Here is a 22,996-nt window from a genome sequence, read left to right on the forward strand (position 1 = left end):
CAAGAGACTTCTTAATTAAATAATACCATAAAGACAATAAAGCACATCTTCACAAGGCTATGAAATACTGATTTAAAAATCTATTCAGTGTGATTAGTTTAAGAAGGGTACTTAACTGATCAGTGTCTTCAAAGCTTACGCTGGAGGAATCATTAATATGTGCAGCTATTCCTAGAGGGTACAGCTACACTCAGATGTAAAAGGGGAACAGGAAGAGAGCCCAAGAACTGGACCCTGCTTAACTGCCAGCTCCCTTCCCTGTCTTTATTTTTAACAGTTGCAACTCAATCTCAACAAGACAAAGTCCAGGAGCAACTCAAGAGAATAATTAATTTCAGGAACATCATCCAGAAGGCAGTAATGTAATAAAGACTATTGAAGCACACCAAAAGTCTTTCTAGTCCACTACAGTGGACTAGACTGTAGCACAAAGCAGGTACTTAAGGAAAGACACAGGAACAAGCACCTTATGCAATGCACTCCCTGAGTACTCTCCAAAGCCTCCCAACACATGCTTCAGATCTTCTGAGCCAGCTGAATTTTTCACATACTTAATAGTCTGCAGCAGATTCCTTCTTCCCAGCATGAATTATGACCCTGGGTCTGGCCCCCTACTCTTTACACTGTTCTTTAACACTGGCCAAGCAGGCACTGCTCCTTCAAGCACCTCCTTCTGCCAGATAAAGGACACACAACACACATCCTCTATTTCATGCTGTAAAAACACCACTTTAGTGAGCTGCAGCACAGTGTTCATAATATCTGAATTGAAAAAAAACAAACACAAAAAGCAATTTTATGTTGATGGTGAGGGAAGCTTCATTTTTATGCCCCACAGTACCTCAAGGTCTAAGTACTACTAGGTAGCGTGGACACCAGGAGCCTGCTGTAGAGATGAGCTCTGGCAGTATGATTGTTAGCCAGGTGCATCTGCTTTGCCTGATGACCAAGAAGCCCGCTCAAGAACTAATGCACCCAATAATGCAAGCATAACTTCACAAAACATTTTTTTCCATGTTCTTACGTATATTTTCCACCGAAGTCACAAGTCATTAATTCAAAAATTCAAAACAAAGTTCGGTGCTCTATAACATCTGAAAAGTAGTAATTAAAAGCATGAACCACATATGCTAAGCATTGATAATAAGGGCTAGAACTTCCAGAGAATTCCTTGATATGGTAATGTCATATTCTGTCTATTTCCCAGGGTAACAGGAGACTAACAGACAGATGAAGGGACAAGATCCCAATAGCACAAAGGCTACCTGCAAAAATAAAAAACCAATCATGTACTGTGAGTTAACTCAGCAGTTGGACTAGATGATCACTCTAGGTCCCTTCCAACTGAAGTATTATATATTTTATATTCCATTTCAGACCATTTGGACAAAAACCTTTTTCTTTAAATGCCACCACATGTTTTTCCTAAAGTAGCACACACAAGGATGCATATGCTTTCCATATTTAGGTATGTAACAGCATTTACCTCATTCCCATGTCATTTTTGGCTGCTAGCCTAAAGGTGTACCCCATTGCTGGTGACAGTTTAGTGATCCTGTACTGCTTCTGTTGACCATAATAACACTGGCAAAACTCTCCATTTCCTTTTCCCTAAAAAGTAATAAGTTAATCATATTATTGACCTTATTACCTACACATGCATCAATTAAAGTACACACAAACATGAAGTAAAATCCTTTCTTGAAATTAAATATAACTCAGAAATCTCCATATGGTGAGGCAGTAGCATATGAAACTTTGTATTAAATTAGCAGCTTTTTTCCTTCTTTTCCATCTCCTAGCTCCTTGGGGCTGAAAGAATAAAAGCCATGAAGATACTGCACCTCCACCTTCTCAGGATAGCTGTCCAGGTAGAGACTGCAAGATCATTGCAGGGCCATAGTTGATCCACCCACTTATTAAAAAAGAAAGACTGTTACAGGAAAATGATCCTTCCATGTCAGCTCTTGAACATGGACTATGAGTGAAAAAGCCACTATTAAGAGTGGCAGAATCATGCAACGAAGATCCTTTTATTTTATATCCCCTGAGAAAAAAACCTGAGCACTAACTGTATTTTAATAATTGCTTCAGGAATTACATTACTGTCACATGCCTCTAATCAAAAATCTTAATTTTGACATAAGTTAACGTGCACAGTCACATACAGCTACTTAAAAAAACAGAAGACTGAAAATACAATAGAATAACTTGCTTACTTCATCCCATTCTAAAAGGTAACTGTGGATTTTGGAACCATTATCACAAGATGCCTGTAAAAGGAAAACAGGAAAATTAGAATTCTAACTGGATATAAGACCCCTTAAAAAATGCATGTATGGGCCAATTCACAATAAGAACAGTGGAAGACAAATGCTCCCCTTATATAATGGCTTCACTTGCTAAGACAGTCCTAGTTTAGTTGCCATACAACGAAATGATTGTCTCATGTTTACAGGGTTTTTTCCTAATGTAGTTATTGAAATGCATTGGGTACTGAACTCAGTAATTTTACCTTGAGAGACTCCTTGCTTTTCTGTGAATCCTTCTCTTTTTACTCAAGTCCACATTTAACCCAGTAAATCTATTTCCAATCAGGGAACTGGGACTCAAATTAGTAGGTTTGACAAAAATTTTCAGTTTCAATAAACTGGTATGTTATTGATAAATCCACAACAATTCTGGAGAATTTAAAATATTTATTTTAAAGGCTGTAAAGCAATCCTTACCTTCCACTGAAGAGTAAGAGAATTTTTGGTCCGATTAGTTATCCTGGGCAGATTTGGAGTATCAGGTTCACAACTTGCTGTGGTAAAACTCTCTGTTTCTGAAGGGCTCCCCTTTACACAGTTGCATTCTACTTGGACTCTAAAGTGGAAGAGAGTCAATACCATTTTGCTTCAAAATCTGTATAGTTTCCAAAGAAAACCAAGCATTTGGAATTAAGTTGCTGCCTTGCTGCTTCATTACTAAAATATCACTGTTATAAATAAATAACTGGGGGAAACATCTTGGACAATAGAAGCAATAAGAAAGAAAAGAGTCCTTTACTTTGGATGTACATCATTACCATTGGTTGGCTTTAATCTCACAATTATGTTTGAAATATGTCTGTTATTAACTGTACTTTGGTTGGAAAATAATGGTAGCATTTTGCAGGCTCATTATCTGTTGTAGAGATATAAACTTATATTATGAATAATTCTTCTGCAAGTGCTTTCGTCAGATGAGCACAACAAAGCTGTTGACGTAGTATCCTCTGCACTCAAATGGGTGTCCTGCTGAGTGTGTTCACCTTGTCCTTTCCTTTAGTAAGGCAATGAATTAGCTCTGCACAAAAGAGTGAGTTTTGCTTCTGTCTCAGAGAGAAATGGCTTGTTTTTCAAAAGGCTTGTCTCCAAAAGGAAATACATGATAATCATCTGGTCTCCCCCTGCCCCCTAAGCTGTGCAGCTATGCCTTGCCTCTTCTTTGGGTCAGTGGCACATTACTTGCTTCTTATTCATCTGTTCCTTTGAAAAAAAACCCAAAACCAAAACTCGCCAAAAAACCCTTTCCTCTGATTACCAATTTAAGATCTGAGTTGACAGCTTAAGAAAATACAAAAATTCTGATACATTTGTGATGCATAACAGCAAATCACAGGAAATTTGGCTTTATAGATTTCACAAACAGAGAGAAGACAGTCAAACAGTGACTAAAGTTGAACACAAAGTTGTTTGTGCTTGCATACAATTGCAAATATGTAATACATCAGTTATCTTGGTCGTTGAGTTGTTCCAGTCTTTGCTGATTTTCTGCAGTGTTCACACTGGCAGAATTCTGTTTAGGAAGAGCTTGGATGGCCAAGCCAGTGATTCCCATGTACTGCCTACAACAACCAGAATTAAGCAAGAAAAAATATGAATGTAGTCTGAAAGAAGAGCACTTAGACAGAAAAAAGAAAATTCTAGGCACTGACCCTTATGCTGCATGAATTATCAACTTCAACCTTGTTGGATAAAGTATATCTAAAAATACTAAAAACAGGAACAAAATCACAGGTGAACACTTTCATAGGCAAGGGCTTAGAGCCAGCTTACCATTCATCCTTCTCCTGATCTTATGTTCCAGGCAATACAGGGGCTCAAATTAAATGAGGGCTGTGATAAGAACAGACCAACCCTCTTTTGCTTTAAGTTTGACAACCAAGACAATACTCTGGAAAACAGCTCTGGGAGGTATAGACCCCTTCACACCAAAGGCTGGGAACCTAGCTCTCCCACTTGAGCAAATGTTAAAAAGGCTATTGTACAAGGCAAATTCTACTCTAAATGCGATGTGGAAGGAGACAAAACATTGTTAACCGGGACCCATTCTCTGACACACTTCTGTTCCCTGTGCTTCCTACCAGCTGCCTCTAAATTGGTTCCCTTGGTCAGTACACAGAGATCTTGGGGTTCTCCACACAGTCAAGAGAGACAGGACATTCAGTCACATCTAAGAAGGTACTCTACACTTGCCAGTACCTCCTGAAAAGGCACTTCTTTTAAGGAGGCCTTCATTTCTCCCTTCACAATGTTATTTATTTGTAAACTGCTGTATTCACACTATTTTATAAAAAACAAGAATCACAGAGTAGTTTGGGTTGGAAGAGACCTTTAAAAGTCAACTTGTCCAAACTCCCCTGCAATAAACGGAGACATCTTCAACTAGATCAGGCTGCTTAGAACCCTGCCCAGCCTCTCTGTGAATGGTTTTCAGGGATGGGACATCCACCATCTCTTTGGGCAAGCTGTTCCAGTGTTTTACCACCCTCAGTGCAAAAAAATTTCTTCCATATATCTAGTCTAAATATACCCTCTTTTAGTTCTAAACCATTATCTCTTGTGCTATCACAACAGGCCCTACTAAAAAGTCTGTCTCCATCTTTCTTACAGGCCTCCTTTAAGTATCGAGTTTTCTCCACGCTGAACAATTTTTGTGGCCCTCTTCCAGAGCTACTCTAACAGGTGACCATCACTCTCATGATGGGGATCCCAGAGCTGAATGCAGGACTCTGGGTGAGGTCTCACGAGAGTGGAGCAGAAGGGCAGAATCACATCCCTCACCCTGCTGGCCACGGTGTTTCTGATGCTGCCCAGGACACAACTGGCTTTTTGGACTGCAAGTGCACATTGTCAGGTCATGCCCAGCTCTCCAGCCAGCAGGGCCACCGCATCCTCCTTGGCAGGGCTGCTCCCAATTAGGGCTGCCTAGACCCAAGGGCAGCACCTTGCACTTGGCCTTCTTGAATCTCATGAGGTTCCCATGGCCTCACTGCTCAAGCTTGTCCAGGTCTCTCTGGCATCCCTTTCTTCAGCTGTGTCAACTGCACCACTTGGTGGCTGACACTGCAACTGCTTGGTGTATTCTGCTGGAAGCTCACTCAATCCCACTTTCTGTGTCACTGATGAAGATATCTGACAGTACCAGTCCAAGACCAGCCCCTGTGGGACACCACTTGTCACTAATCTCTATCTGGACACTGGACCACTGACCACTATTCTGTGAATGGGACTGACCGAACAATTTCTCATCCACCAAGAAGGATACTGTGGGGGACTCTCTCAAAGGTCTTACAGAAGTCCAGACAGCTAACATCTGCAGTCCCTTTGTCCATTACATACAAGTCACTTGTTCATAGGCCACTTGGTTCTTCAGGCAGGACTTGTCCTTGGTGAAGCTGTGCTGGCTGTCCTGAATCACTTCCTTGTCCTGCATGTACCTCAGCATGGCTTTTAGAAGGATCTATTCCATGATCTTCCCAGGCACAGAAGTGAGGCTGACAGGTTGGTAGTTCCCAGAGTCTTCCTTTCTAATCTTTCAAAAAATTGGTGCAGTGTTTTCCTTTTTCCAGTCACACAGGACTTCACCTGTTTGCCATAACTTTTCAAATATGATGGAGAGTGGTTTGGCAACTACATTATCTAATTCCCTCAGGACTCTGGGATGAATCTCTTCAGATGCAGACGTATGTCCAGGTTACTCAGGTGGTCTCAAGCCTGATCTTCTCTCACTGTGGGAGGGACTTTCCTCCCTCAGTCCCCATGCTGCTGCCATCCACTGGAGAGATGTGAGAAGTTGCCACTGATGACTAAGGCAAAAAGGCTGTCGAGGTACCTCAGCCTCTTCCTCATCCATAGTTACCAGTTTCCCAGTTGTCTTTGCTTGGGAGGATACACTTTCTATGACCTTTCTTTCTGGCTGACAAAGCTATAAAAGCACTTAGTCTTTGCATCCCTTGCCAAGTTCAGCTCCAGATGACCCTCTAGTATTTTTAAAAAAAGAGGGAAGAATGACACCTAACCACATCTTCCCAGTCCTATGCTATTTCTTCTGACCTACTGAAGTAGTCAATTCTGCTAGAAGGGCAGAATTACACTGAGCTGGTGGCATATTTTGTCATGCATATGGGGTCAGGTTCATTGATCTACTGGAGCCAAGCAAAAGTAGCATAATATGACTTTCAGGCGGCCAAGCAGGGAGCTTCTTCCAGGGCAAGGTACTTTCCTCTGCTGCTTGTGGAAAACTGAAAAGCAGCATCTGTGCCTGGCTCCAAGGACAGAAAAAGGTGACTGTGCTAGCATAAAGGAAAGAACCTGAATGCAGGATGAATGCACACCAATCTTGTTTTACATTGTCCAAAATGGACTGAGTGGCCAGCTAAGTCAAAAATGTTGATTTTGACTCAAAAGCAGGTTAGAAGTGGTTAAGACCATCTCTGAAGACTTAGACAAATACACAATGAAAACTTTTAAAACACTTCCACTGAATTAATGAAGAAAAAGTGAGATACTCACTTTGCATGGTAATCAGTTGCTGGCCTGAGATCATTTACAGTAACTTTATTTTCTTCTCCACTGGAAAGAGATACAAATTTGTTTTAAAGACTGTTTCAGAATTCCACATATTTATAAAAAAAGACGTATCATCTAACTCAACACACCTTCTATGAAATGTATTTGTAAGAGTTTGTCTTTTGCTAAATATAGCAATTTCTCTCTGAATTTTAGAGGTTTCTTGTGTTATTCCTGTGTTCTTTTGCCCTGGTGGTTTCGGGGCACTTTTTTGTTTGTTGCTTTCTAAAGTGTAGCAATTATTTTCTTCTTTACTTAATAAGACAAGCTGCATGTGCATGCATGTATGTTATTACTCGAAAAAACCACTGAAGTACTGGAGCCTAGAGCAGCTCAGTCCAGCCTTGCAAAATCCATTATCTAAAACTGTACCTGACTGCACATACCTACTTGTTAGAGCCTAGGAAACAGAAAAGGCACCAAAATAACATCTGTTAGTCTGCTTTTGCTGACACCAGCTTATCTTAGCAAAGGCCATTTCTCTACTGCTAGTTTCTTGGATAGGGATACTCAAATTTCAATTGCATGAAATCCATGGAAGGTGACTAAGATAAACTAGCTAGATACAAAGGTTTATAACTGTTAGAGAACTCTATACCCTTAATTCTATATTTTACTGTCATATGTCTCCAAATTGCAAAAAAGTGACTGAAAACCATTATGTTAGGAATTAAACAATTGAAGACTTTGTTTGCTTTGCTGCTGCTATGAGTTGTGTTCTGTATGAGTTTGCCTTTTTTTTTATTTTTTTAATATCATAACACTGTCTCCTACCAAGACCAATTTCAGTGAATGGAGGGATAACCTTACTGGGAAGAGGACCATGTGCTGACATAAAAAGTAATAAATACAATTTATTTTTCTCATTACTTGTATGTCTTACTATGTAAGAACTCATGGTGTCTAGTGCAGTTGGTTGAAATACAGCAGAAGTGGTATTAAAATATGCCTCCAACATGTAAGAACAAAATCTTTACATTCCAGCTGATGGCAGAGACTTCAGTAATAAAATGAAACAAATTCTACTGAAAAAAAGGGTAGCTAATTTCAAAACAGAAGCTACGCAAAACTCCTAATTATTTAACTTTCTGGACAACAAGCAGATTTTTAATGAGGTTTTAAGCCACATACTTCAATGCAGCAGTGACTAAATAAAAATAGCCAACACCTACATGTACACAGTTTTGTACTTTCCATCTTTTCCAGTACTTGAAAGCATCACTTCATAAGTATAAACCTCTGGTATATCATTCTTGTCTGTGTCTTCTCCAGTATCACTGGATGGAGGGGACCACATCAGCAGTGCAGTTCTTGCCTGAATATCTGATACCTGTAGAAACACAAAGTTTTGACACCTCTGTAATTTACACTCTATTGTATCTAAACGTTACTTTGCAACAAATGATCAAAGAAGAGAAAGCAAAATCACATACTATTAGCAAATCAGAGTATTTATACTGATACTCTAGCTACTAACTAGATTTTACAGATGAAATCAGGTTGGAAATGCAAGGAATGCCATGAGAAAAATGCAATGCCAGGCAGGGGGCTGAGGGCAGAGACGCCTGTCAGTACATAACGCCACCCAGTGGGCTGCTGAAACACGGACCAGAGCGTTGGCCAGGCACAGGGATGGTAAAGAACATCCTGGGACAGCGAGCACTTCATTAAACCATGCTTCTGGCACCTTTTTCTTGGAAGCCACTGGTACTATGACTTTTTTAACACCTTCTTGTTTCTTAGGAAATATAGAGAGATGAAGGCATGTTCACAAGGTCGAAGTACATACACATAGAGACAATATCCTGAAGAATTTCTGGGGTGGTGTTTGCCTGAACACCCCATCCATTGCAAAAAGGCCTGGATAAGAACAGTTGGTGTGACAGAAATAGGAGTTTAACTAGTGTGTATGACCTCCAACTATCCAACAAGGTCCCAGCAGACGAATCATGCTAAAGGGCAGTGACCCTCAGGTGGGTTAAATGGAAATGGGAGAATCACAAGGAGCTCCTGAAACACAGAAGTCATCAGCTTTAGAAGTGTAGAGGTAGCATGAAAATGGGTAATGGGGGAGTTAAGAGATGCTGCAGTGGAACAGAGTAATGATCAAAATCCGGCCTGACAGTGTGACAAACTGGCCTGCCAGCAGGCTTGATGAATGCTGTGCACCCCAGCTGGTGCAACAGTATTTTGGGGCACAGCGGGCATGGATTCGCAGCTCAGGTGAGTGCATGTCACCTGGTGGAGAGCCTTCTCAATGGGCTGTGGATTAGCAGATTGTAGGGAACAACAGATTCTAAGGAATAGTGACACACAAAGCTTTTGAAGCAGCCACATCTTCCAAAGGAGCTGTGTGACTAGAGGCACCCACACTCCCAAAAGGGTGGGCGCTGTCTGAAACCCGTAAGTGCTGCAAGAGGCTGAGGATTCTTGTGTGCTTGTAGGTGAGTGCACAGGTGCATGCAGGTTTAGGATCTGTTATAGAAGAATGCCTAGAAATTTGTGGCTGTTCATAAGTATTGCACATCTGCTATTGTGGTTTCTATGTTGCACCCACCTACTGTTTCCAATAATTTATAAGATAACTCAAAACACATTTCATTACATGAAATTACTAGTTTTACAATATAATCGTAGTGTATGTCTATTTTGGGAATAATTGCTTTTGACAATCTATTACCAGAGTATCAGAATCAAAAAGCTATCTTCACAACTGGTACTCTCAAATTTCTATAATCTACTAAAACTAAAAAACTGAATAGGTCAGCTTCAAGAATGAAACAGAGAGGACATGACTTATTGACACCAAACAGAAAGGAAGAAAAATCACACCATGTCTTGGAAACAATGTCACTAAACCGTTATGCACTAGCAGGACTGCACATGGTATCCTAAAAGGGATCAAATAATGGCATGACTAAACACTGAAGCTTCTCTTTAAAATCTGGTAAGAAAAATTCCAATACTATCTTGATGCAATCACCAACTCTACTAACACTATCTATAACCACTGCAGTAAAATTCTAGCATTTCTGGAAGTTTTTGGAGTTGTGGGAAGCATCTGATAAAGTTCCCTCCTGGACAATCTTTACCCCACCCTCCTGAGTTGCAGCAAGTGGCAGGAGATCCTGAAGGAAAGAAATAAAGGTTCCCCAAGGACCTACTGTACTTCAGGACTATTAAATCTATTTTAAGATGATCTGTTCCTAGATTTAGCTACTTTAACAGTTGAATTTTTTTTCCCTAGTATCCAAGCAGTGTCTCCCTTACTACCAGCTAAGCCTACCAGTCCTAGCCACTATGGAATTGAACAGTAAATCTCTTCTCTTCCTTTTGCAGTTGTTTCTCATGCATTTGAAGACTGTTAGCATTTGAGTTTTCCCTCACCTATAAAATCTGATAATTCTCACATTTCTCCTTATCTCCTACTCATTTTCTTTAGTGCTTTGCCCACAACTGCCCAGAACACCCCATCTAACACTTTGTTAATGCCAAACTGCCACCTGACAGATTACATTTGCATCATACATAGGATATTTTCTACCTTTGCGAGACATAAGGAAAAATAAGTACTTTTGAAGAGCCAAGATTTAAGATCAGAAGAAGCCACTACTATTACATGCTTTGAGACACTTGGGAGTGGCTTTTTCAAAACACCTGGCATTACTTATTGCTTCGAATGCTTATGCAAACAGTTGCAATGGATTCTGGTTGCAACTCTGAACACCATGTGTTTCTGCAAAGCAGAGTATAGTACTTGGATCAGGCTCTAGCACTGTGGAAACAAGAGATGAGCATGTCTTCATTAGCAATCCAGCTTGCTGAAGTCCTCACTAAATATGTTACATGTGCCATTTGGGTCAAACAAAAGAGCACTTTTAGCATGTGCAGTCTGGATTGCATCCACAGTAACCCAAGATACGTAACTGTGAGTGAGGTGCATCACATGCCAGAAGTCCACAAACATACACAGAACCAGAAAAGTATGATGTTCTCCAAAGGGATTTACATGCTATATAACCAACCCTCAAATTCTCAGCTTTTATTGTCTCTTATTAAATATTCAGCCTTCCGCATCATTCTTCAATTGGCTTTTACCTTTTCAGGTCTTCTTTTCTGCTTTGTTATTTGGTTAAGAGACATGACAGATGGTGAAGACTTCGCTCCAACACCGAGGTGCAATCTGCAGAACCACTCCAATTTACATCTGAGCACAAACAGTTCAAGACCCCTAAGTAGAAGGCTCATTTGGTGTCAGTATCATGTAATCAACTTGACTTAACACTGCCATGTATGAAAGGGTGAGGGATCCATATGGGGAAAAGTTCAAGGAAGTCAGAATCCAACAGGAGTTTGGAGGTAGCAAAATTGATGCACCCTATACTGCGTAGAACTGAAAGGTATTTGTGAATGAAAGTTCATGAGAGATACCACCACCTGATTTAGATGTGCATGCTCAGGACCCGGGCATTGAGACATGGGACAGCTCAGGACAGGTCATAGCCTTCAACACTGCTCCTTTCTGGAGCAGGATATGGTGCAATGGACACTGTACTGGACAGCACCCTGTATGATCATCTGATTGTATGGCCACCACCACAGCCAGTACTGCCTGTGCCAGCACAGTTCACCCAGGGAACAGAGTACTGATGATCCATCAAAAACCACAATCCTCATCCTAAGTGCTTCAATCAAAACATTAATAAAAAACCTGCAGGAATATTTCTGATGAGAACCACAAAGAGAAGGTGTGAAAAAAACCAATGTCCTGGTTCATTTGAGGGAAAGTGAGGAAAACATTTCCTTGATGAAACTGCAGGAGGTTGGCTTGAGATGCCGCAAGACCCAAGTAGGTAACACAGACTCCTATCACATTACACCACACTACCCCAAGCTGCAGCATCAGCTAGACTTCCACCCCCTCACAGCCCTGGCAGATCCTTGCCTTCATAAAGCATAAACCTCTCCAAGTGCAAGAAGTCTGGCTTTCTGCCTTGTGTACACTCTGAATCTGTAGCAGAGCACTACTGCCTGTGATGCCTTCTGAGGCCTGCAGAGATCACTAGTGGCACACAGCTATGTGCAATGACGTTCACACCAAGAACACGGTGGGGAGAGGAACTAGGGTGCTTGTCTAAAAGGCACGGGTGGTTGAGGCTTGAGGGCAGAAGGAAGTGAAAGAAAACATGATAGTACGGGCACTGCTTTGTTTTTTCCTATGTCATCAGCAACACAAGACCACACCTGTCGATCTGTTCTTCTCACAGTCTCATTCAGAGAGAGTTCAGAGCTCTCCTTGGCAATGTAACCATTGCTAACACCCCAATTTGAGACAGTTCCCACCTCCATGCTGCTTAGCGACTAATGGCACAGGGGCACTGAAGACATGTCAACCCATCCTGATACTTGGACACAGTAGGACACCAAGTGTCCTCTATACAAACTCTGCTCAGCGCTTGGACAACCACAGAATCACAGAATGGCTGAAGTTGGAAGGGACCCCTGGAGGTCATCTAGTCCAACTCCCTTGTTTAAGCAGGGCCACTTAAAGCCAGGTGCCCAGAACTATGTCCAGACAGCTTTTCAGTATCTCCAAAGAGGGAGTCTCCACAAACTCTCTGGCCAAGTTGTGCCAGAGCTGACATCCTCACAGTACGAAAGTGTTTCCTGATGTTCAGAGGGAGCCTTCTGTGTTTCAGTTTAGGCCCACTGCCTCTGGTTCTGATGCTGGGCATACTGAAAAGAGCCTGGCTCCATCCTCTGTGCACTTGCCTTGCAGATATCTATATACATTGATAAGATCCCCTCTGAGCCTTCACTTCTCCAGGCTAAACAGCCCCAGCTCTCTTGGCCTCTGCTCATCAGGCTGTAAAGAAACATATGAAAGAAGAATCAAGACAAGGGCACTAAACTGGGGCGAGGTTGCCTGGAAAGTGAAGGGAAGAAGGTAGGTAGCAGATGATTGGAGGAAATAGCTGACTGACTGGACAAACCCATGGCAAGGTCCTTCTGGAGTTTCAGCTGTATGGACTACACCACAATGGGGAACAAAGACTGTTTTTACTCAGGCAAGACGGCGGACTCATGATTGTGGTGAAGATTTTGGAAAAGATGTGCAAATCTTCACAGCGAGGTTGGGGCCAGGGAAGGTCCAGACAATGAAAGAAAAAAATCACTGGCCTGCTCTAAAATTCAAGAAACTACTGAATTTGGCAACAATGCTTTAAAGAGTATCTACACAAAAATATGCATCAGTTTTATAAACTGAAAGTATGTTGGTAAATTTTCAAGCAGGTAGGTCAGAAGATCGCTGCTGACAGTCACCTTCTGTGGTGAATTTTATGTCTCTCTTCTCTGAAGCTGCCAAAAACTCTAAAAAGAGAAATAGGTCATATTTTTTCCCTACTTTGCAAATAAGGTTTTACAAAACCTCATTTTTGGTGATGTTTCCAAAACCTTGCCAGGTATCACTCATGCCTGGAGATATATGTTGTGTAAAATTGCTTCCTGAACAGTTAAGGCTAAACAAAGTTGCAGGCAATTGAGAACAGATTCTACAGTATAATATTATGTTAAGCATCATATTCCATTAAGCAGCATCATTATGCTACTGGCAACGTTACAATCTTATATTCTTTAAATAATTCTGTTAATACTGAGATTCACAGAATAGCCAGGAAGAATTCTGCAGTGTAAGTATCAAGACAATTTTAGTTTCATAAATGTGAATACACTAAAAATTGCTTTGGTTGTTTACAGTACAGTGACTGGAAGTTAAGTGAATTGGCTTTAGTATGGAAAATTAAAGACCCTTTAAACTTAAGAGAGAGAAACAGAGGTGCAACTGTGTAAAATAGCAACAGATATAATCTGATATTATGGAAAGCTTTTGTTACTTACCACTGGCTTGGCTATGTTAGAAAGAAGTGCTTCCAGTGCTTTTGTTTCTTCATCCTTTTCTTAAAAAACAAAATCAAAGCAAAAAAGAAGTACCCATGAATATTGTGCAGTAACTTTACAGTGAAACAGCTCTTCAAATTCAACAACTGCACACAGAAGAAAGCATTTATAAAGCAGAACATCTTGCATTCATCTAGGACGACATGAAACCAAAAAAGCTTCTAAAGAAGTTGTTAATATAAAACTATTTCTAAAGCCCTTCTGTGCTTTATGGAATGCAGAAAGCCTGGTTATCATTTATTAATGTATAACTTTAATCCAACTGCTGTTCTGGAAAACTTAAAATCTTGGATATCTCCCACAGATTTCTCTTTGGATGTAGATGCAGTCAGGTTGCAGTAGCTCAAATGTTATGGCTCATCAGCTGGAAGCCTACTGGTAACACTGCTGGCCTTCCTCAATTGCAAGGGAAATAATCTAAGGTGTTTTGTGCCAGCTGAAGGTATAGCTGAGCTTTATAAAGGATTTACAGTTTACAGAAAGCATTTTATCTGCTTTTCTCACATAATATTGAAATTTTATTATCTCAATAGTGTAAGTAACAGGCTACTCAGTTTTGAAGGTGTGGCCAGGCATTTTTAATTCATTTAACCTGCCTTAAACAAAACATAAAAGAAAAACAAAGCGTGACAGAATTCTTCAGAAAACATAGATCAAATCTATTTACAACTCTCTTTTTAAGATCGTTTATGCTGTTGAAACAAATAAAATGCTTTTCTGACTTGTATGACAACTATAAGTCTCTGTCTTTTCTTTGACAAGTCTAAGTCTCAGTAAATAATTTTCCCCGAAGTCTCCTAAAATAATTTTGAGAAGTGGACATTCCCATTTTTCATGTAAAATACTTCTAAGGAAACATCACCATAATTTTTGTATTGTGTAAACAACAGTACATTTCACTACTTGTTCCTTGTAAAAGTTAGCTCACAGATAAACACCAACAAACAGAAAGTAAACTGAAGCTGAACAGAAAGTAAACTGCCACTCTGGAACTATAGCGACAAATATTCAGGTTTGGAGCAATAGTTTCCAACTTCTGATTTTAGGCTGTATCCCAAATGTGACCTTTGGTACTAAGCTTGCCCAAGATATCATCTGCACATGTTTTTAAACAGCTCTAATAGGTTGAGATTTCCTGGTTTTGATTAGATGTACTTTCTTCACCATTCTTTTGGTTTACAGCAATCTAACATACATCGGCACAAAATTATTATCTCAAAGCAAACTTCAGAGAATTGAGAAAAATCATGGTTTATTTCCCTTAGCATCACCAATTACAATTCCTTATTCTGAGAACACTGCTCCTGGCTGATGACAAGTCTTTGATGTCATGTTCACAATCTGAAGGACTATGGCAGAGACCTCAAAGTTGCAGTGACACATCATCAGATCTGACAATGTCTGTATGACTGAGTGAATTCAGTCCATCTATGAGATCACAAGCTTTCCAGTGAAATAAAGAGAATAATAAGCACACTCCCTGTGGTAGTGTCTTAGAACACATGAACTCACAGGGACTAATGTGAGGACCAGCCTTTTTCTACAAGGGTCTTTGAACAGCGAGTGGGTAGGGATAGATCAGTTTTATGTAACAGCAGTATCTCCTTTCCAAAATATTCTTTATCAAGTTGGATGACTATTTTCTGATTCAGATGCTCTATTCTTTCCATGTTTTCTACAATATCAAGCAGGCCATCAATATTCAGTGATTCCTTAAAATGCAAGCACTCCAAACAAAGCAGAGATTTTTCTTTAAATACTGTCATGAAGCGTGACTCAATATTTCCTCAAATTTACATGGAGACTTCCATACCAGTAGTTTTTGTTTCCTTAGGCTCACATTCCCATGTGATGAGCAGGTTGATCACCCTTAACTCCACTCTATGTAGGGCACTTAGAGGCTGCTACTCAACTTCAAGACTGTCAAAGTGTGGTGTTCTATTTACAAATGTTATGTTCAGCCACTGTAACAATAATACATGATTATTTGTCCAGTCCAGACACTGGACTTGCATCATATTAATATGTGTGTGTATGCAGTATTTTTTGGTAACACCTACCTTCTACTTCTGTGTCTGTCTGAGAATTGCTTTTTCCTTTATCCAAAGACTTGCATTTGGTAGAACCTGTGCTTATTCCAGCTGCATCCTGTCCTTTTGTAAGTCCATTAGGTTCACTTGTAGGAGAAGGACATTTCTGAGGAGATGATGGAGGACTGTTTAACTTATCCTTCTGAGTTCCATGTCGATCTTTTAACTTTTTTTGTAACCTTTCATATGTTTTACTAGACCTTTCATCTCTAAAGTTGGATCTTCCATGAGCAGGCAGAGTATCTAAATGAAGGAAGAAAAAACAAACCATTAAGAACCAAATCTAATTTTAAAATCTACCTAAAAATGCTATGTAAGTTAAATGTGCACCACTGTGTAAAATTATATCTCTACTCCTATTTGAAAACTGAAGCGTCCTGCAGGTAAACTGATACCATTAAATGACATTAACAATATGTTAGTGAAGAGTGTAATCTTTCCCTCCCCCATATTTTCTCCACTTAAAAATTATTCTTGAAACATTTCTATAATCTTCCTTGAGCTGTGAGGTACAGGATGAAGTCTATACAGAAAAAATGTGCTACTTTACTACATTGATGTAATGTTGAATAAAAAAAAATCCATTAAGTTCCGGAATGCAGCTAGAGCTCTAATATTTTAATGATGCTTCAGCAGGAATCAACAGGGAAAACACCCATAAAAGCACAGAAACACAGAATCTGTGTTCTGTGGGGCAGTGGAAAGACACTAAAACACTCAAGACAGCTCAGCCAGGCCTTGTAAGTACACTATGCCTGTACACAGTAACCCCAGACATTGCTGCAGTAGCACCGAAGTCTCATCTGTAAGTTAGATTTAATTTTGGAAAAAAGTCAGTACCAGACTACTGACAGCATTAAACTGTGAAGTGGTGAACTCCTCTGTCCAGTTCTACCATTTGTGCTAATTTCACCTTTATGCTTAGAAACACTTTACTGATTCAAGACATTATATATCAAGTGTTTCCTCAGTGTAACCCTGCCTATGATAAATGCTGAAAGCTTTAAAAAAAAAATACATCCTTCAAAATCACCATAGAATTTGCTCATTTTCAGGTAAGTTGGATAAGTCAGTCTGAAGAATACATTATTTGTTATTCCTTAAGATATAAGAAGTACTGAAAATAACATCAAATAAGAACTTCCTTGCAAGGATAAAAAGAAAAAAAATGAGAGAACTTCTCCATTTCAGTTGTTTTTTTAAGTCAGCTTAAATCACAGAAGGTTTGACAGAGGACTTCTAGATAAGCTGTGTCTATTTAGAAATGTGATTTTTCATTACCTTTAGAGAGTTCAGTGCTCATGTCAGGGAACTACTGTGCTCTATGAGGAGCTGGTTGTTTTATGTGTGTGTTTTTTTTTTTTTTTTTTTTTTCCTTAAATTTAGATTCCTGAAATATGAGCCTAACTGTGGGTTTTGACTTTTGAAAGCAACAGCCAAAGTAAGAGATCCAAAATTAAATATGAAATCTGTAGCAAATAAATACCAAATTATAATATTAATACTTAACTTTGCTAAAGCCAAAGGCATTTTACATATACACTGAAAATAAAGCAAAGAATCCCACTTTATCATTTTTTACATTAGCAATTTAGCAAATTATCACTGAATTCATATTTAAAGTTATATATCATGGCAGCAGAAATCTAAAAAAAATATTATTCCATTAAGAAGCATAATTTTATGTGTTTAATCATCATACCCATTTCTTAATTTAGCAAACTAAAAGCAAACAACTGCCATCTACAGGAAATCAGGAAATTAATAAAACTACAAATAAGCACCCAAAGAGCATCTACTAATGTACCATTATCAAAGTAGTAAAAGAAGAAATGAAGTACAACATAAGAATACAGAAACACTAAGAATTCCAGGAAGACCAAGACATTGGTATATTCTTATCTGACCACTTTGCTCATCATAGCTATTTAAGCTCAGCAAATTGATGAAGGCCATTTTTAGGTTATTTTAGTAGTATCATAGAATTTTGAATAGTTGTGTTTAACCTCTCTCCTCACAGCTTCTAGCTTTCTCTAAAAACAGAAACCTAGAACTGCTCTCAAAGTCTGTCAAGGTTGGCACCTGCCTTATCTAAAGAAAAGCAAGTCTACCAGAAATGTAAATATTAATCTAACAAACCAGCCCCTGAGTTAGAACACAAATACACTTTGCCTCCAAACCACAATAAAGGCACATGTCAACAGCACTACCAAAAATGGCTTTAACCACTTCATTAAATTTAGGTTAGTGGCACCTCATTACTCCAACTGATCTTCAAAGGGACATGCAATTAAATGTGTATAGTTTTATGGAAAATGGACCACTTTTTTCCTTAATACTAAGAATTCCTATTTCATGCTTCAAACAGGATGTTTGCAAGACACGAGATCTCAGAACAGTGCTCAGGCAGAGATTTAAATGCTGAATCACTACAAACGCTTTCTGCATCACTTTCCTGGGAAAATGTGTAACTTGTACATGTAAGAAGTAATCTCTAAGTTTAGTGTTTCACTGAACAGACAACCAAATAAATTTAAAAGAACTTCTGGAATAATAAGCTTCAGCCAAATCAAGGCTGGTATCCACATAAAATTCTTTTGCGTACGACTCCCATTGAAGCTGTAAGTCTTGCTTAACAAAGCCACACAACAACATAACAGATGCTGGAAATGAGCAGAGCATTATTCGCTTTGAAAAAACTTGCAATATTTGATGAGCTACTTACCCACATCCCCATAGACTTGAGAAGTGTGATACTGTGGAATGTACTGCGTTGCCATGTCACCGGCTCCAGTCACAGGTGAGTATATGTGACGGGGTGGAGGGGGTATCATGGCTGGAAGAGGAAGGAAGCCGGGCAGTGGGGGATGTGGAGGCCTGTGTATCACCGTGTGACCACCAGGATGGAATTCTGGAGCCTGGGGAACCACCACAACCCTTCGAACACCGTTATCCTCAATAACCTGTACAGTGAGAGACACCACACACCAAAAGAGAAATGACAGTCTGAAAAATATGTTTCTATAGATCCTTAAAAAAAATCAGGAATAGCAAACCCCTTAAATCTGATGAAAATAAAACAGGAAATAGCAAGGGGAAAAAAATGGACATTAAAGAACTATCTGTGTTAAGTGTATTAACTGCAGCAATGCCATTAATTTCTCAATGTGATGGGGAAGAAAACTTAAAAAAAATCTGACTGTAAGAGTATCTAACAAACAACCTGGTGTATTTATGGCACGAGTCAAGCTTCTCCTATGGGTCCTGTTTCCATCCTCATTCACACTGCCTGTATGCTACACTGCTGTAGGATTTGTTCTACAGCTTAACAACTAGATTGCTCCCTAGAAATCAACTGGTGAACTGACAGACCTCACTCTGCATCAACAGCAAGAGAAAAGCCAAGAAGTGTCTGGTTTTTGCTCTGTCCCCAACTCAGCCCACCACCACTAACCCAGGAGACATCTGCCCATACTGGCCCTGCAGCAACCACCTGCATCAAGCTGTTAGCAAACAAACTACCAGGATGGTAGTCAGCTCTCTCAAAACTCCTTCACAAGCCAAATAGTTCTAAAATTTTTTGTCCTTCTCCTCGGCATATTCTTCTACCTGTAAAGAGGTCTTGAATCCTGAAGGAAGTCACATGCTACTCAGAAAACAGGGACCTTTGTGGCAGGCACTGGCAGACTGTAGTGCAAGGGATTGTGAAAAATTAGCAAACGGAAGATGTGACACCAGCCTTTGTGTGAGGTACCCGAGTGTGGCCCTTGGCAATGCTGGCAGAAATTCCAAGCAATGGCAGTAGCATATGCAATCCCATGGTGAGAATCTGTAAGATGCACAGAGCTGAGGTGTGCTGAGCATGGTACTTGCAGCACGTCTGGGCTGTGCAGCACGTGGGGCTCTGGTAGAGAGCAGGCACAAGGGCACAAACTGTACCAAGTACTGAAGCAGAAAATGTTCAGTAAGGGAGGGTGGGTCATCAACTAGACCAGGAACAAGGGTCTGCCCCTGAAGGACCTCACGTCATTACCCTAAATGTTTGTAAAGTCACATAAATACATGACTGTTGGTGACACCTAGAGATGATCTTGGCATATTTTGACTTGTGTGCATCGTGGTATCAGTAACTTTAGTGTATGGGATGCCAAAGAATAAACTGTTCTTCATTTCCTAGTAAAATGCTGTAGAATAAAGTCACAGCAGAAACTGCAGTGGAAGGTTTTAGATGGAACATTTATCCAGCAAAGGGGGAGAAGAATGGAGTATCATGACTATATTCAATAGCAGGGGACAAATCAACCCTATGACATAAGTTTTCACTGACATTTGAAATGAGATGGGGACATGTACACATACACCAATAAACATCCTGGTGCAACAGGAACAGATCAATAGATCAAAATACTTAGTGCCAAGCTGCTTTCAGCTCCACTGTTTAAGGTTAATGGAATCATGCTTGGCTAGATTTAGCCCTGTACCCTAGAGTGAATGCTTCCATCAAGTCCGTGACAGAAAGCTGCTTGGAGGATCATTGGTTTTACCATGTCCCCATTAGGGGTTGATGTGCATCTGGTACATCTGGAACAGAGCTTCTGATTTTGTTTTCTCTGCCAGCAATCTAATTTGTACAGCCCCAAATTATCCTGCTAGCTGAACCAATGCAAGGTAAGTGAGATTGGTACAGGAAATTGTTTCAAAACTTCACCGCTGTGCTGAGAGAAACAGTGCTGTAGATAGAGCTGTATGCTTCTGTAGGATATGCACATGCAACAACATTCAGAAGACACAGAAGCGTGTACACAACAGAGCTGACCCCACTTTACTTAATAGACAGCTGGAAATTAATGTTACCCAAGTGAACACAGCTTTACAAAACGTGCATACCATATGACTTTAAGAAATGGGTTATTTTCAGTACACAGAAATTGTTCCTTCTTGGGAAAGAGTAATTAAAGACAATACAATTCAAATCTGTGTAACCATAGCTGTGTGGTATCCTAAAGGCAGAATATATTAGCAGTAAATATAAGTAGAACCTCTCCTGTCCAATTAAATTCTCTAAACACTGAAATGTAGTTTTAATTATTTAAGTCCCTTTTGGTTACAAAACCCCCCAAATACTGCAACTTATTATGATTTTATGAGTAGACTCAGATTATGTAGGAAGTAGCTCCCATTAAAAAACAAACGAGCTGCTTAGTTTACAGCTTGTTTCCTCGGGCCTGCTAATAGCCTAAGTAACTTAGAAATAGTCACCCAATCCATAACAGCAGGGACCTTATGTTTAACAAGCCTGTAACTGTGCTTCCAGATCTAACATCTGCTCAATGGTAGGCCTCTAGCAGACAACTACACGGATAAAAATGCTCCAAAAAGCAGCCAGAGCATCATGCTAAGTCTATAATTTTAAGTTTAAAAAGTAAACAAGTTCTCTATTATCCCAGTGGTGCTAGCAAAATGTGGTTCTGGCACAGGCCTGTTTGGTTGAGTAAGCCAACCAAACATCACTGGAAAACTCACTGCAGACAGTGAATATAGATGTCTTAAGAGAGGATGGATAAAGATGTGCTTTCTTTCAGTTTTACAACTACAGTTCCAAAAGAAGAGGAAGGGAAAAGGAAATCAGCTGATGAATCACTTTTTAGTTATGTCATATAAGAAAAGTAAATCTTTTATTCAGTGGTTATCCCCAACTTCTAACAGAGGACAGTACAATGTACCACTGCCAAACAGGAACTGAAGCAAGCAGAGGCATAATAGAACTAAGTGAAAATGGAGAGGCAAAAGATGGTTATGTTGAAGTTCTTCCAGGCTGACAGCTTAGGATATTTAGCTGGTTTCCTATTCAACAAAAAATACAGCTGCAGCTGCTGACCTTTAAAAATATACTATACCTAAAGGAAACCATAGAAGTTTGCTAGGACTGCAGTAAGTCTGGGAAAACTCTTAGCTTGATAATGTTAGACTTTCATGTTTTGCAAGACTGCTATCAAATCTTCTGGCTTGTAAGAGGAACTCCCATCATAAACCACAAAGTCTGGTATGTTTTGTCAGTAGTAAACACTTCAGAAGGCTTATAAACTACAGGTTGTCCTGGACTACGGTACTTCTGCTCAGATGAAAACAGCAGATGAGCTCATCCCACCTGCACTCTGAGCTGGATAGATGTGAGGCATCTTCAGCTCAAAGGTCAGAGTGCTGTGCTAAAACAACAGCTGCTTGGACTAACAAACTCCAGTGAAAGGCTAATGAATGGGCCTCAGCAAGGCCCAGCCCTTCAGCATCTTTGATTCAAACTGTCCTCAAAGGAAGGACAAACTAATTCCAAAAGTATTTTTCAGAAAGGCACATGTTACACAACTTTTAAAATATGTACTTCATCAAATGAAAACAAATAAGAAATATAGTAAAATTCCAATTTTCACTTGGCTCTAAACTTCTTTCAGTTCTTTAAAAATTAATTTTAATAGGAATCAGAACTTTTTACTATGGCCTGTAGATGTATGGACTTTTAGTGATTATTTATAAGTAATTTTTCTTCTTGCTTGGGAACTCAACTACAAAGGATGCATAGAATCAACTTATCAGTCAACTTCCAAGAGATGAAAGATAAAATCAGAGCAGCAGTCTGCCTGCCCTAACAGCCTTTCCTTTTGCTAGAGGATAATTTTTTAATGCTGTTTAAATAATTTGTCCAACATGTGCTGACACCGTGGGCTTTTTTTATTGCATGTTTATGCATTGTAGTCCCTTCTCAGTGTACACCATTGGATGCACACTAAGTCAGAGACAGACTGGTCATGACAACAGAATGTCTTGAGAGAGACTTACATCATGGGGAGTGGCATTCAACTGCTCTGACTTCCACATCTGACCTACTAAGCTCTGGACTTGTTCTACAGGCAAGGGAAAGAAACAGGCACCATCTAAAAGTCCACACATCTCATTATAAACTCACATGTCAGAAATAGCCAAGAGAAATCATCCTTTTAATCTACTTTAAAGGATGTCCAGGTTATCTAGCTCACATTTAATTTCCAAGCATCTAAATTAGGAATCACACAG

General features: G+C 39.8%; 1 protein-coding gene across 6 annotated transcripts in view; it reads right to left on the bottom strand.

The window, feature by feature from the left end:
* Positions 1-22,996, bottom strand: part of FNDC3A (fibronectin type III domain containing 3A) — a 110,577-nt gene that overhangs the window by 25,507 nt on the left and 62,074 nt on the right. For 4 of the 6 annotated variants that reach the window (XM_041466879.1, XM_041466878.1, XM_041466881.1 and 1 more), the window contains 8 exons: positions 18,654-18,891; positions 15,899-16,171; positions 13,779-13,837; positions 8,051-8,208; positions 6,822-6,881; positions 2,730-2,868; positions 2,220-2,273; positions 1,487-1,611 (listed from right to left, as the gene is read on the bottom strand). In XM_041466879.1, coding sequence (XP_041322813.1) covers positions 1,487-1,611; positions 2,220-2,273; positions 2,730-2,868; positions 6,822-6,881; positions 8,051-8,208; positions 13,779-13,837; positions 15,899-16,171; positions 18,654-18,891 — 1,106 coding nt within the window. The remainder of the gene's footprint in view (positions 1-1,486; positions 1,612-2,219; positions 2,274-2,729; positions 2,869-6,821; positions 6,882-8,050; positions 8,209-13,778; positions 13,838-15,898; positions 16,172-18,653; positions 18,892-22,996) is intronic. The other 2 variants (XM_041466883.1, XM_041466882.1) reach the window with 1 other exon arrangement.

The sequence above is a fragment of the Pyrgilauda ruficollis genome, unplaced genomic scaffold (assembly GCF_017590135.1).
Source record: "Pyrgilauda ruficollis isolate IOZ18807 unplaced genomic scaffold, ASM1759013v1 scaffold20, whole genome shotgun sequence".
In the NCBI taxonomy this organism is placed as follows: domain Eukaryota; kingdom Metazoa; phylum Chordata; class Aves; order Passeriformes; family Passeridae; genus Pyrgilauda; species Pyrgilauda ruficollis.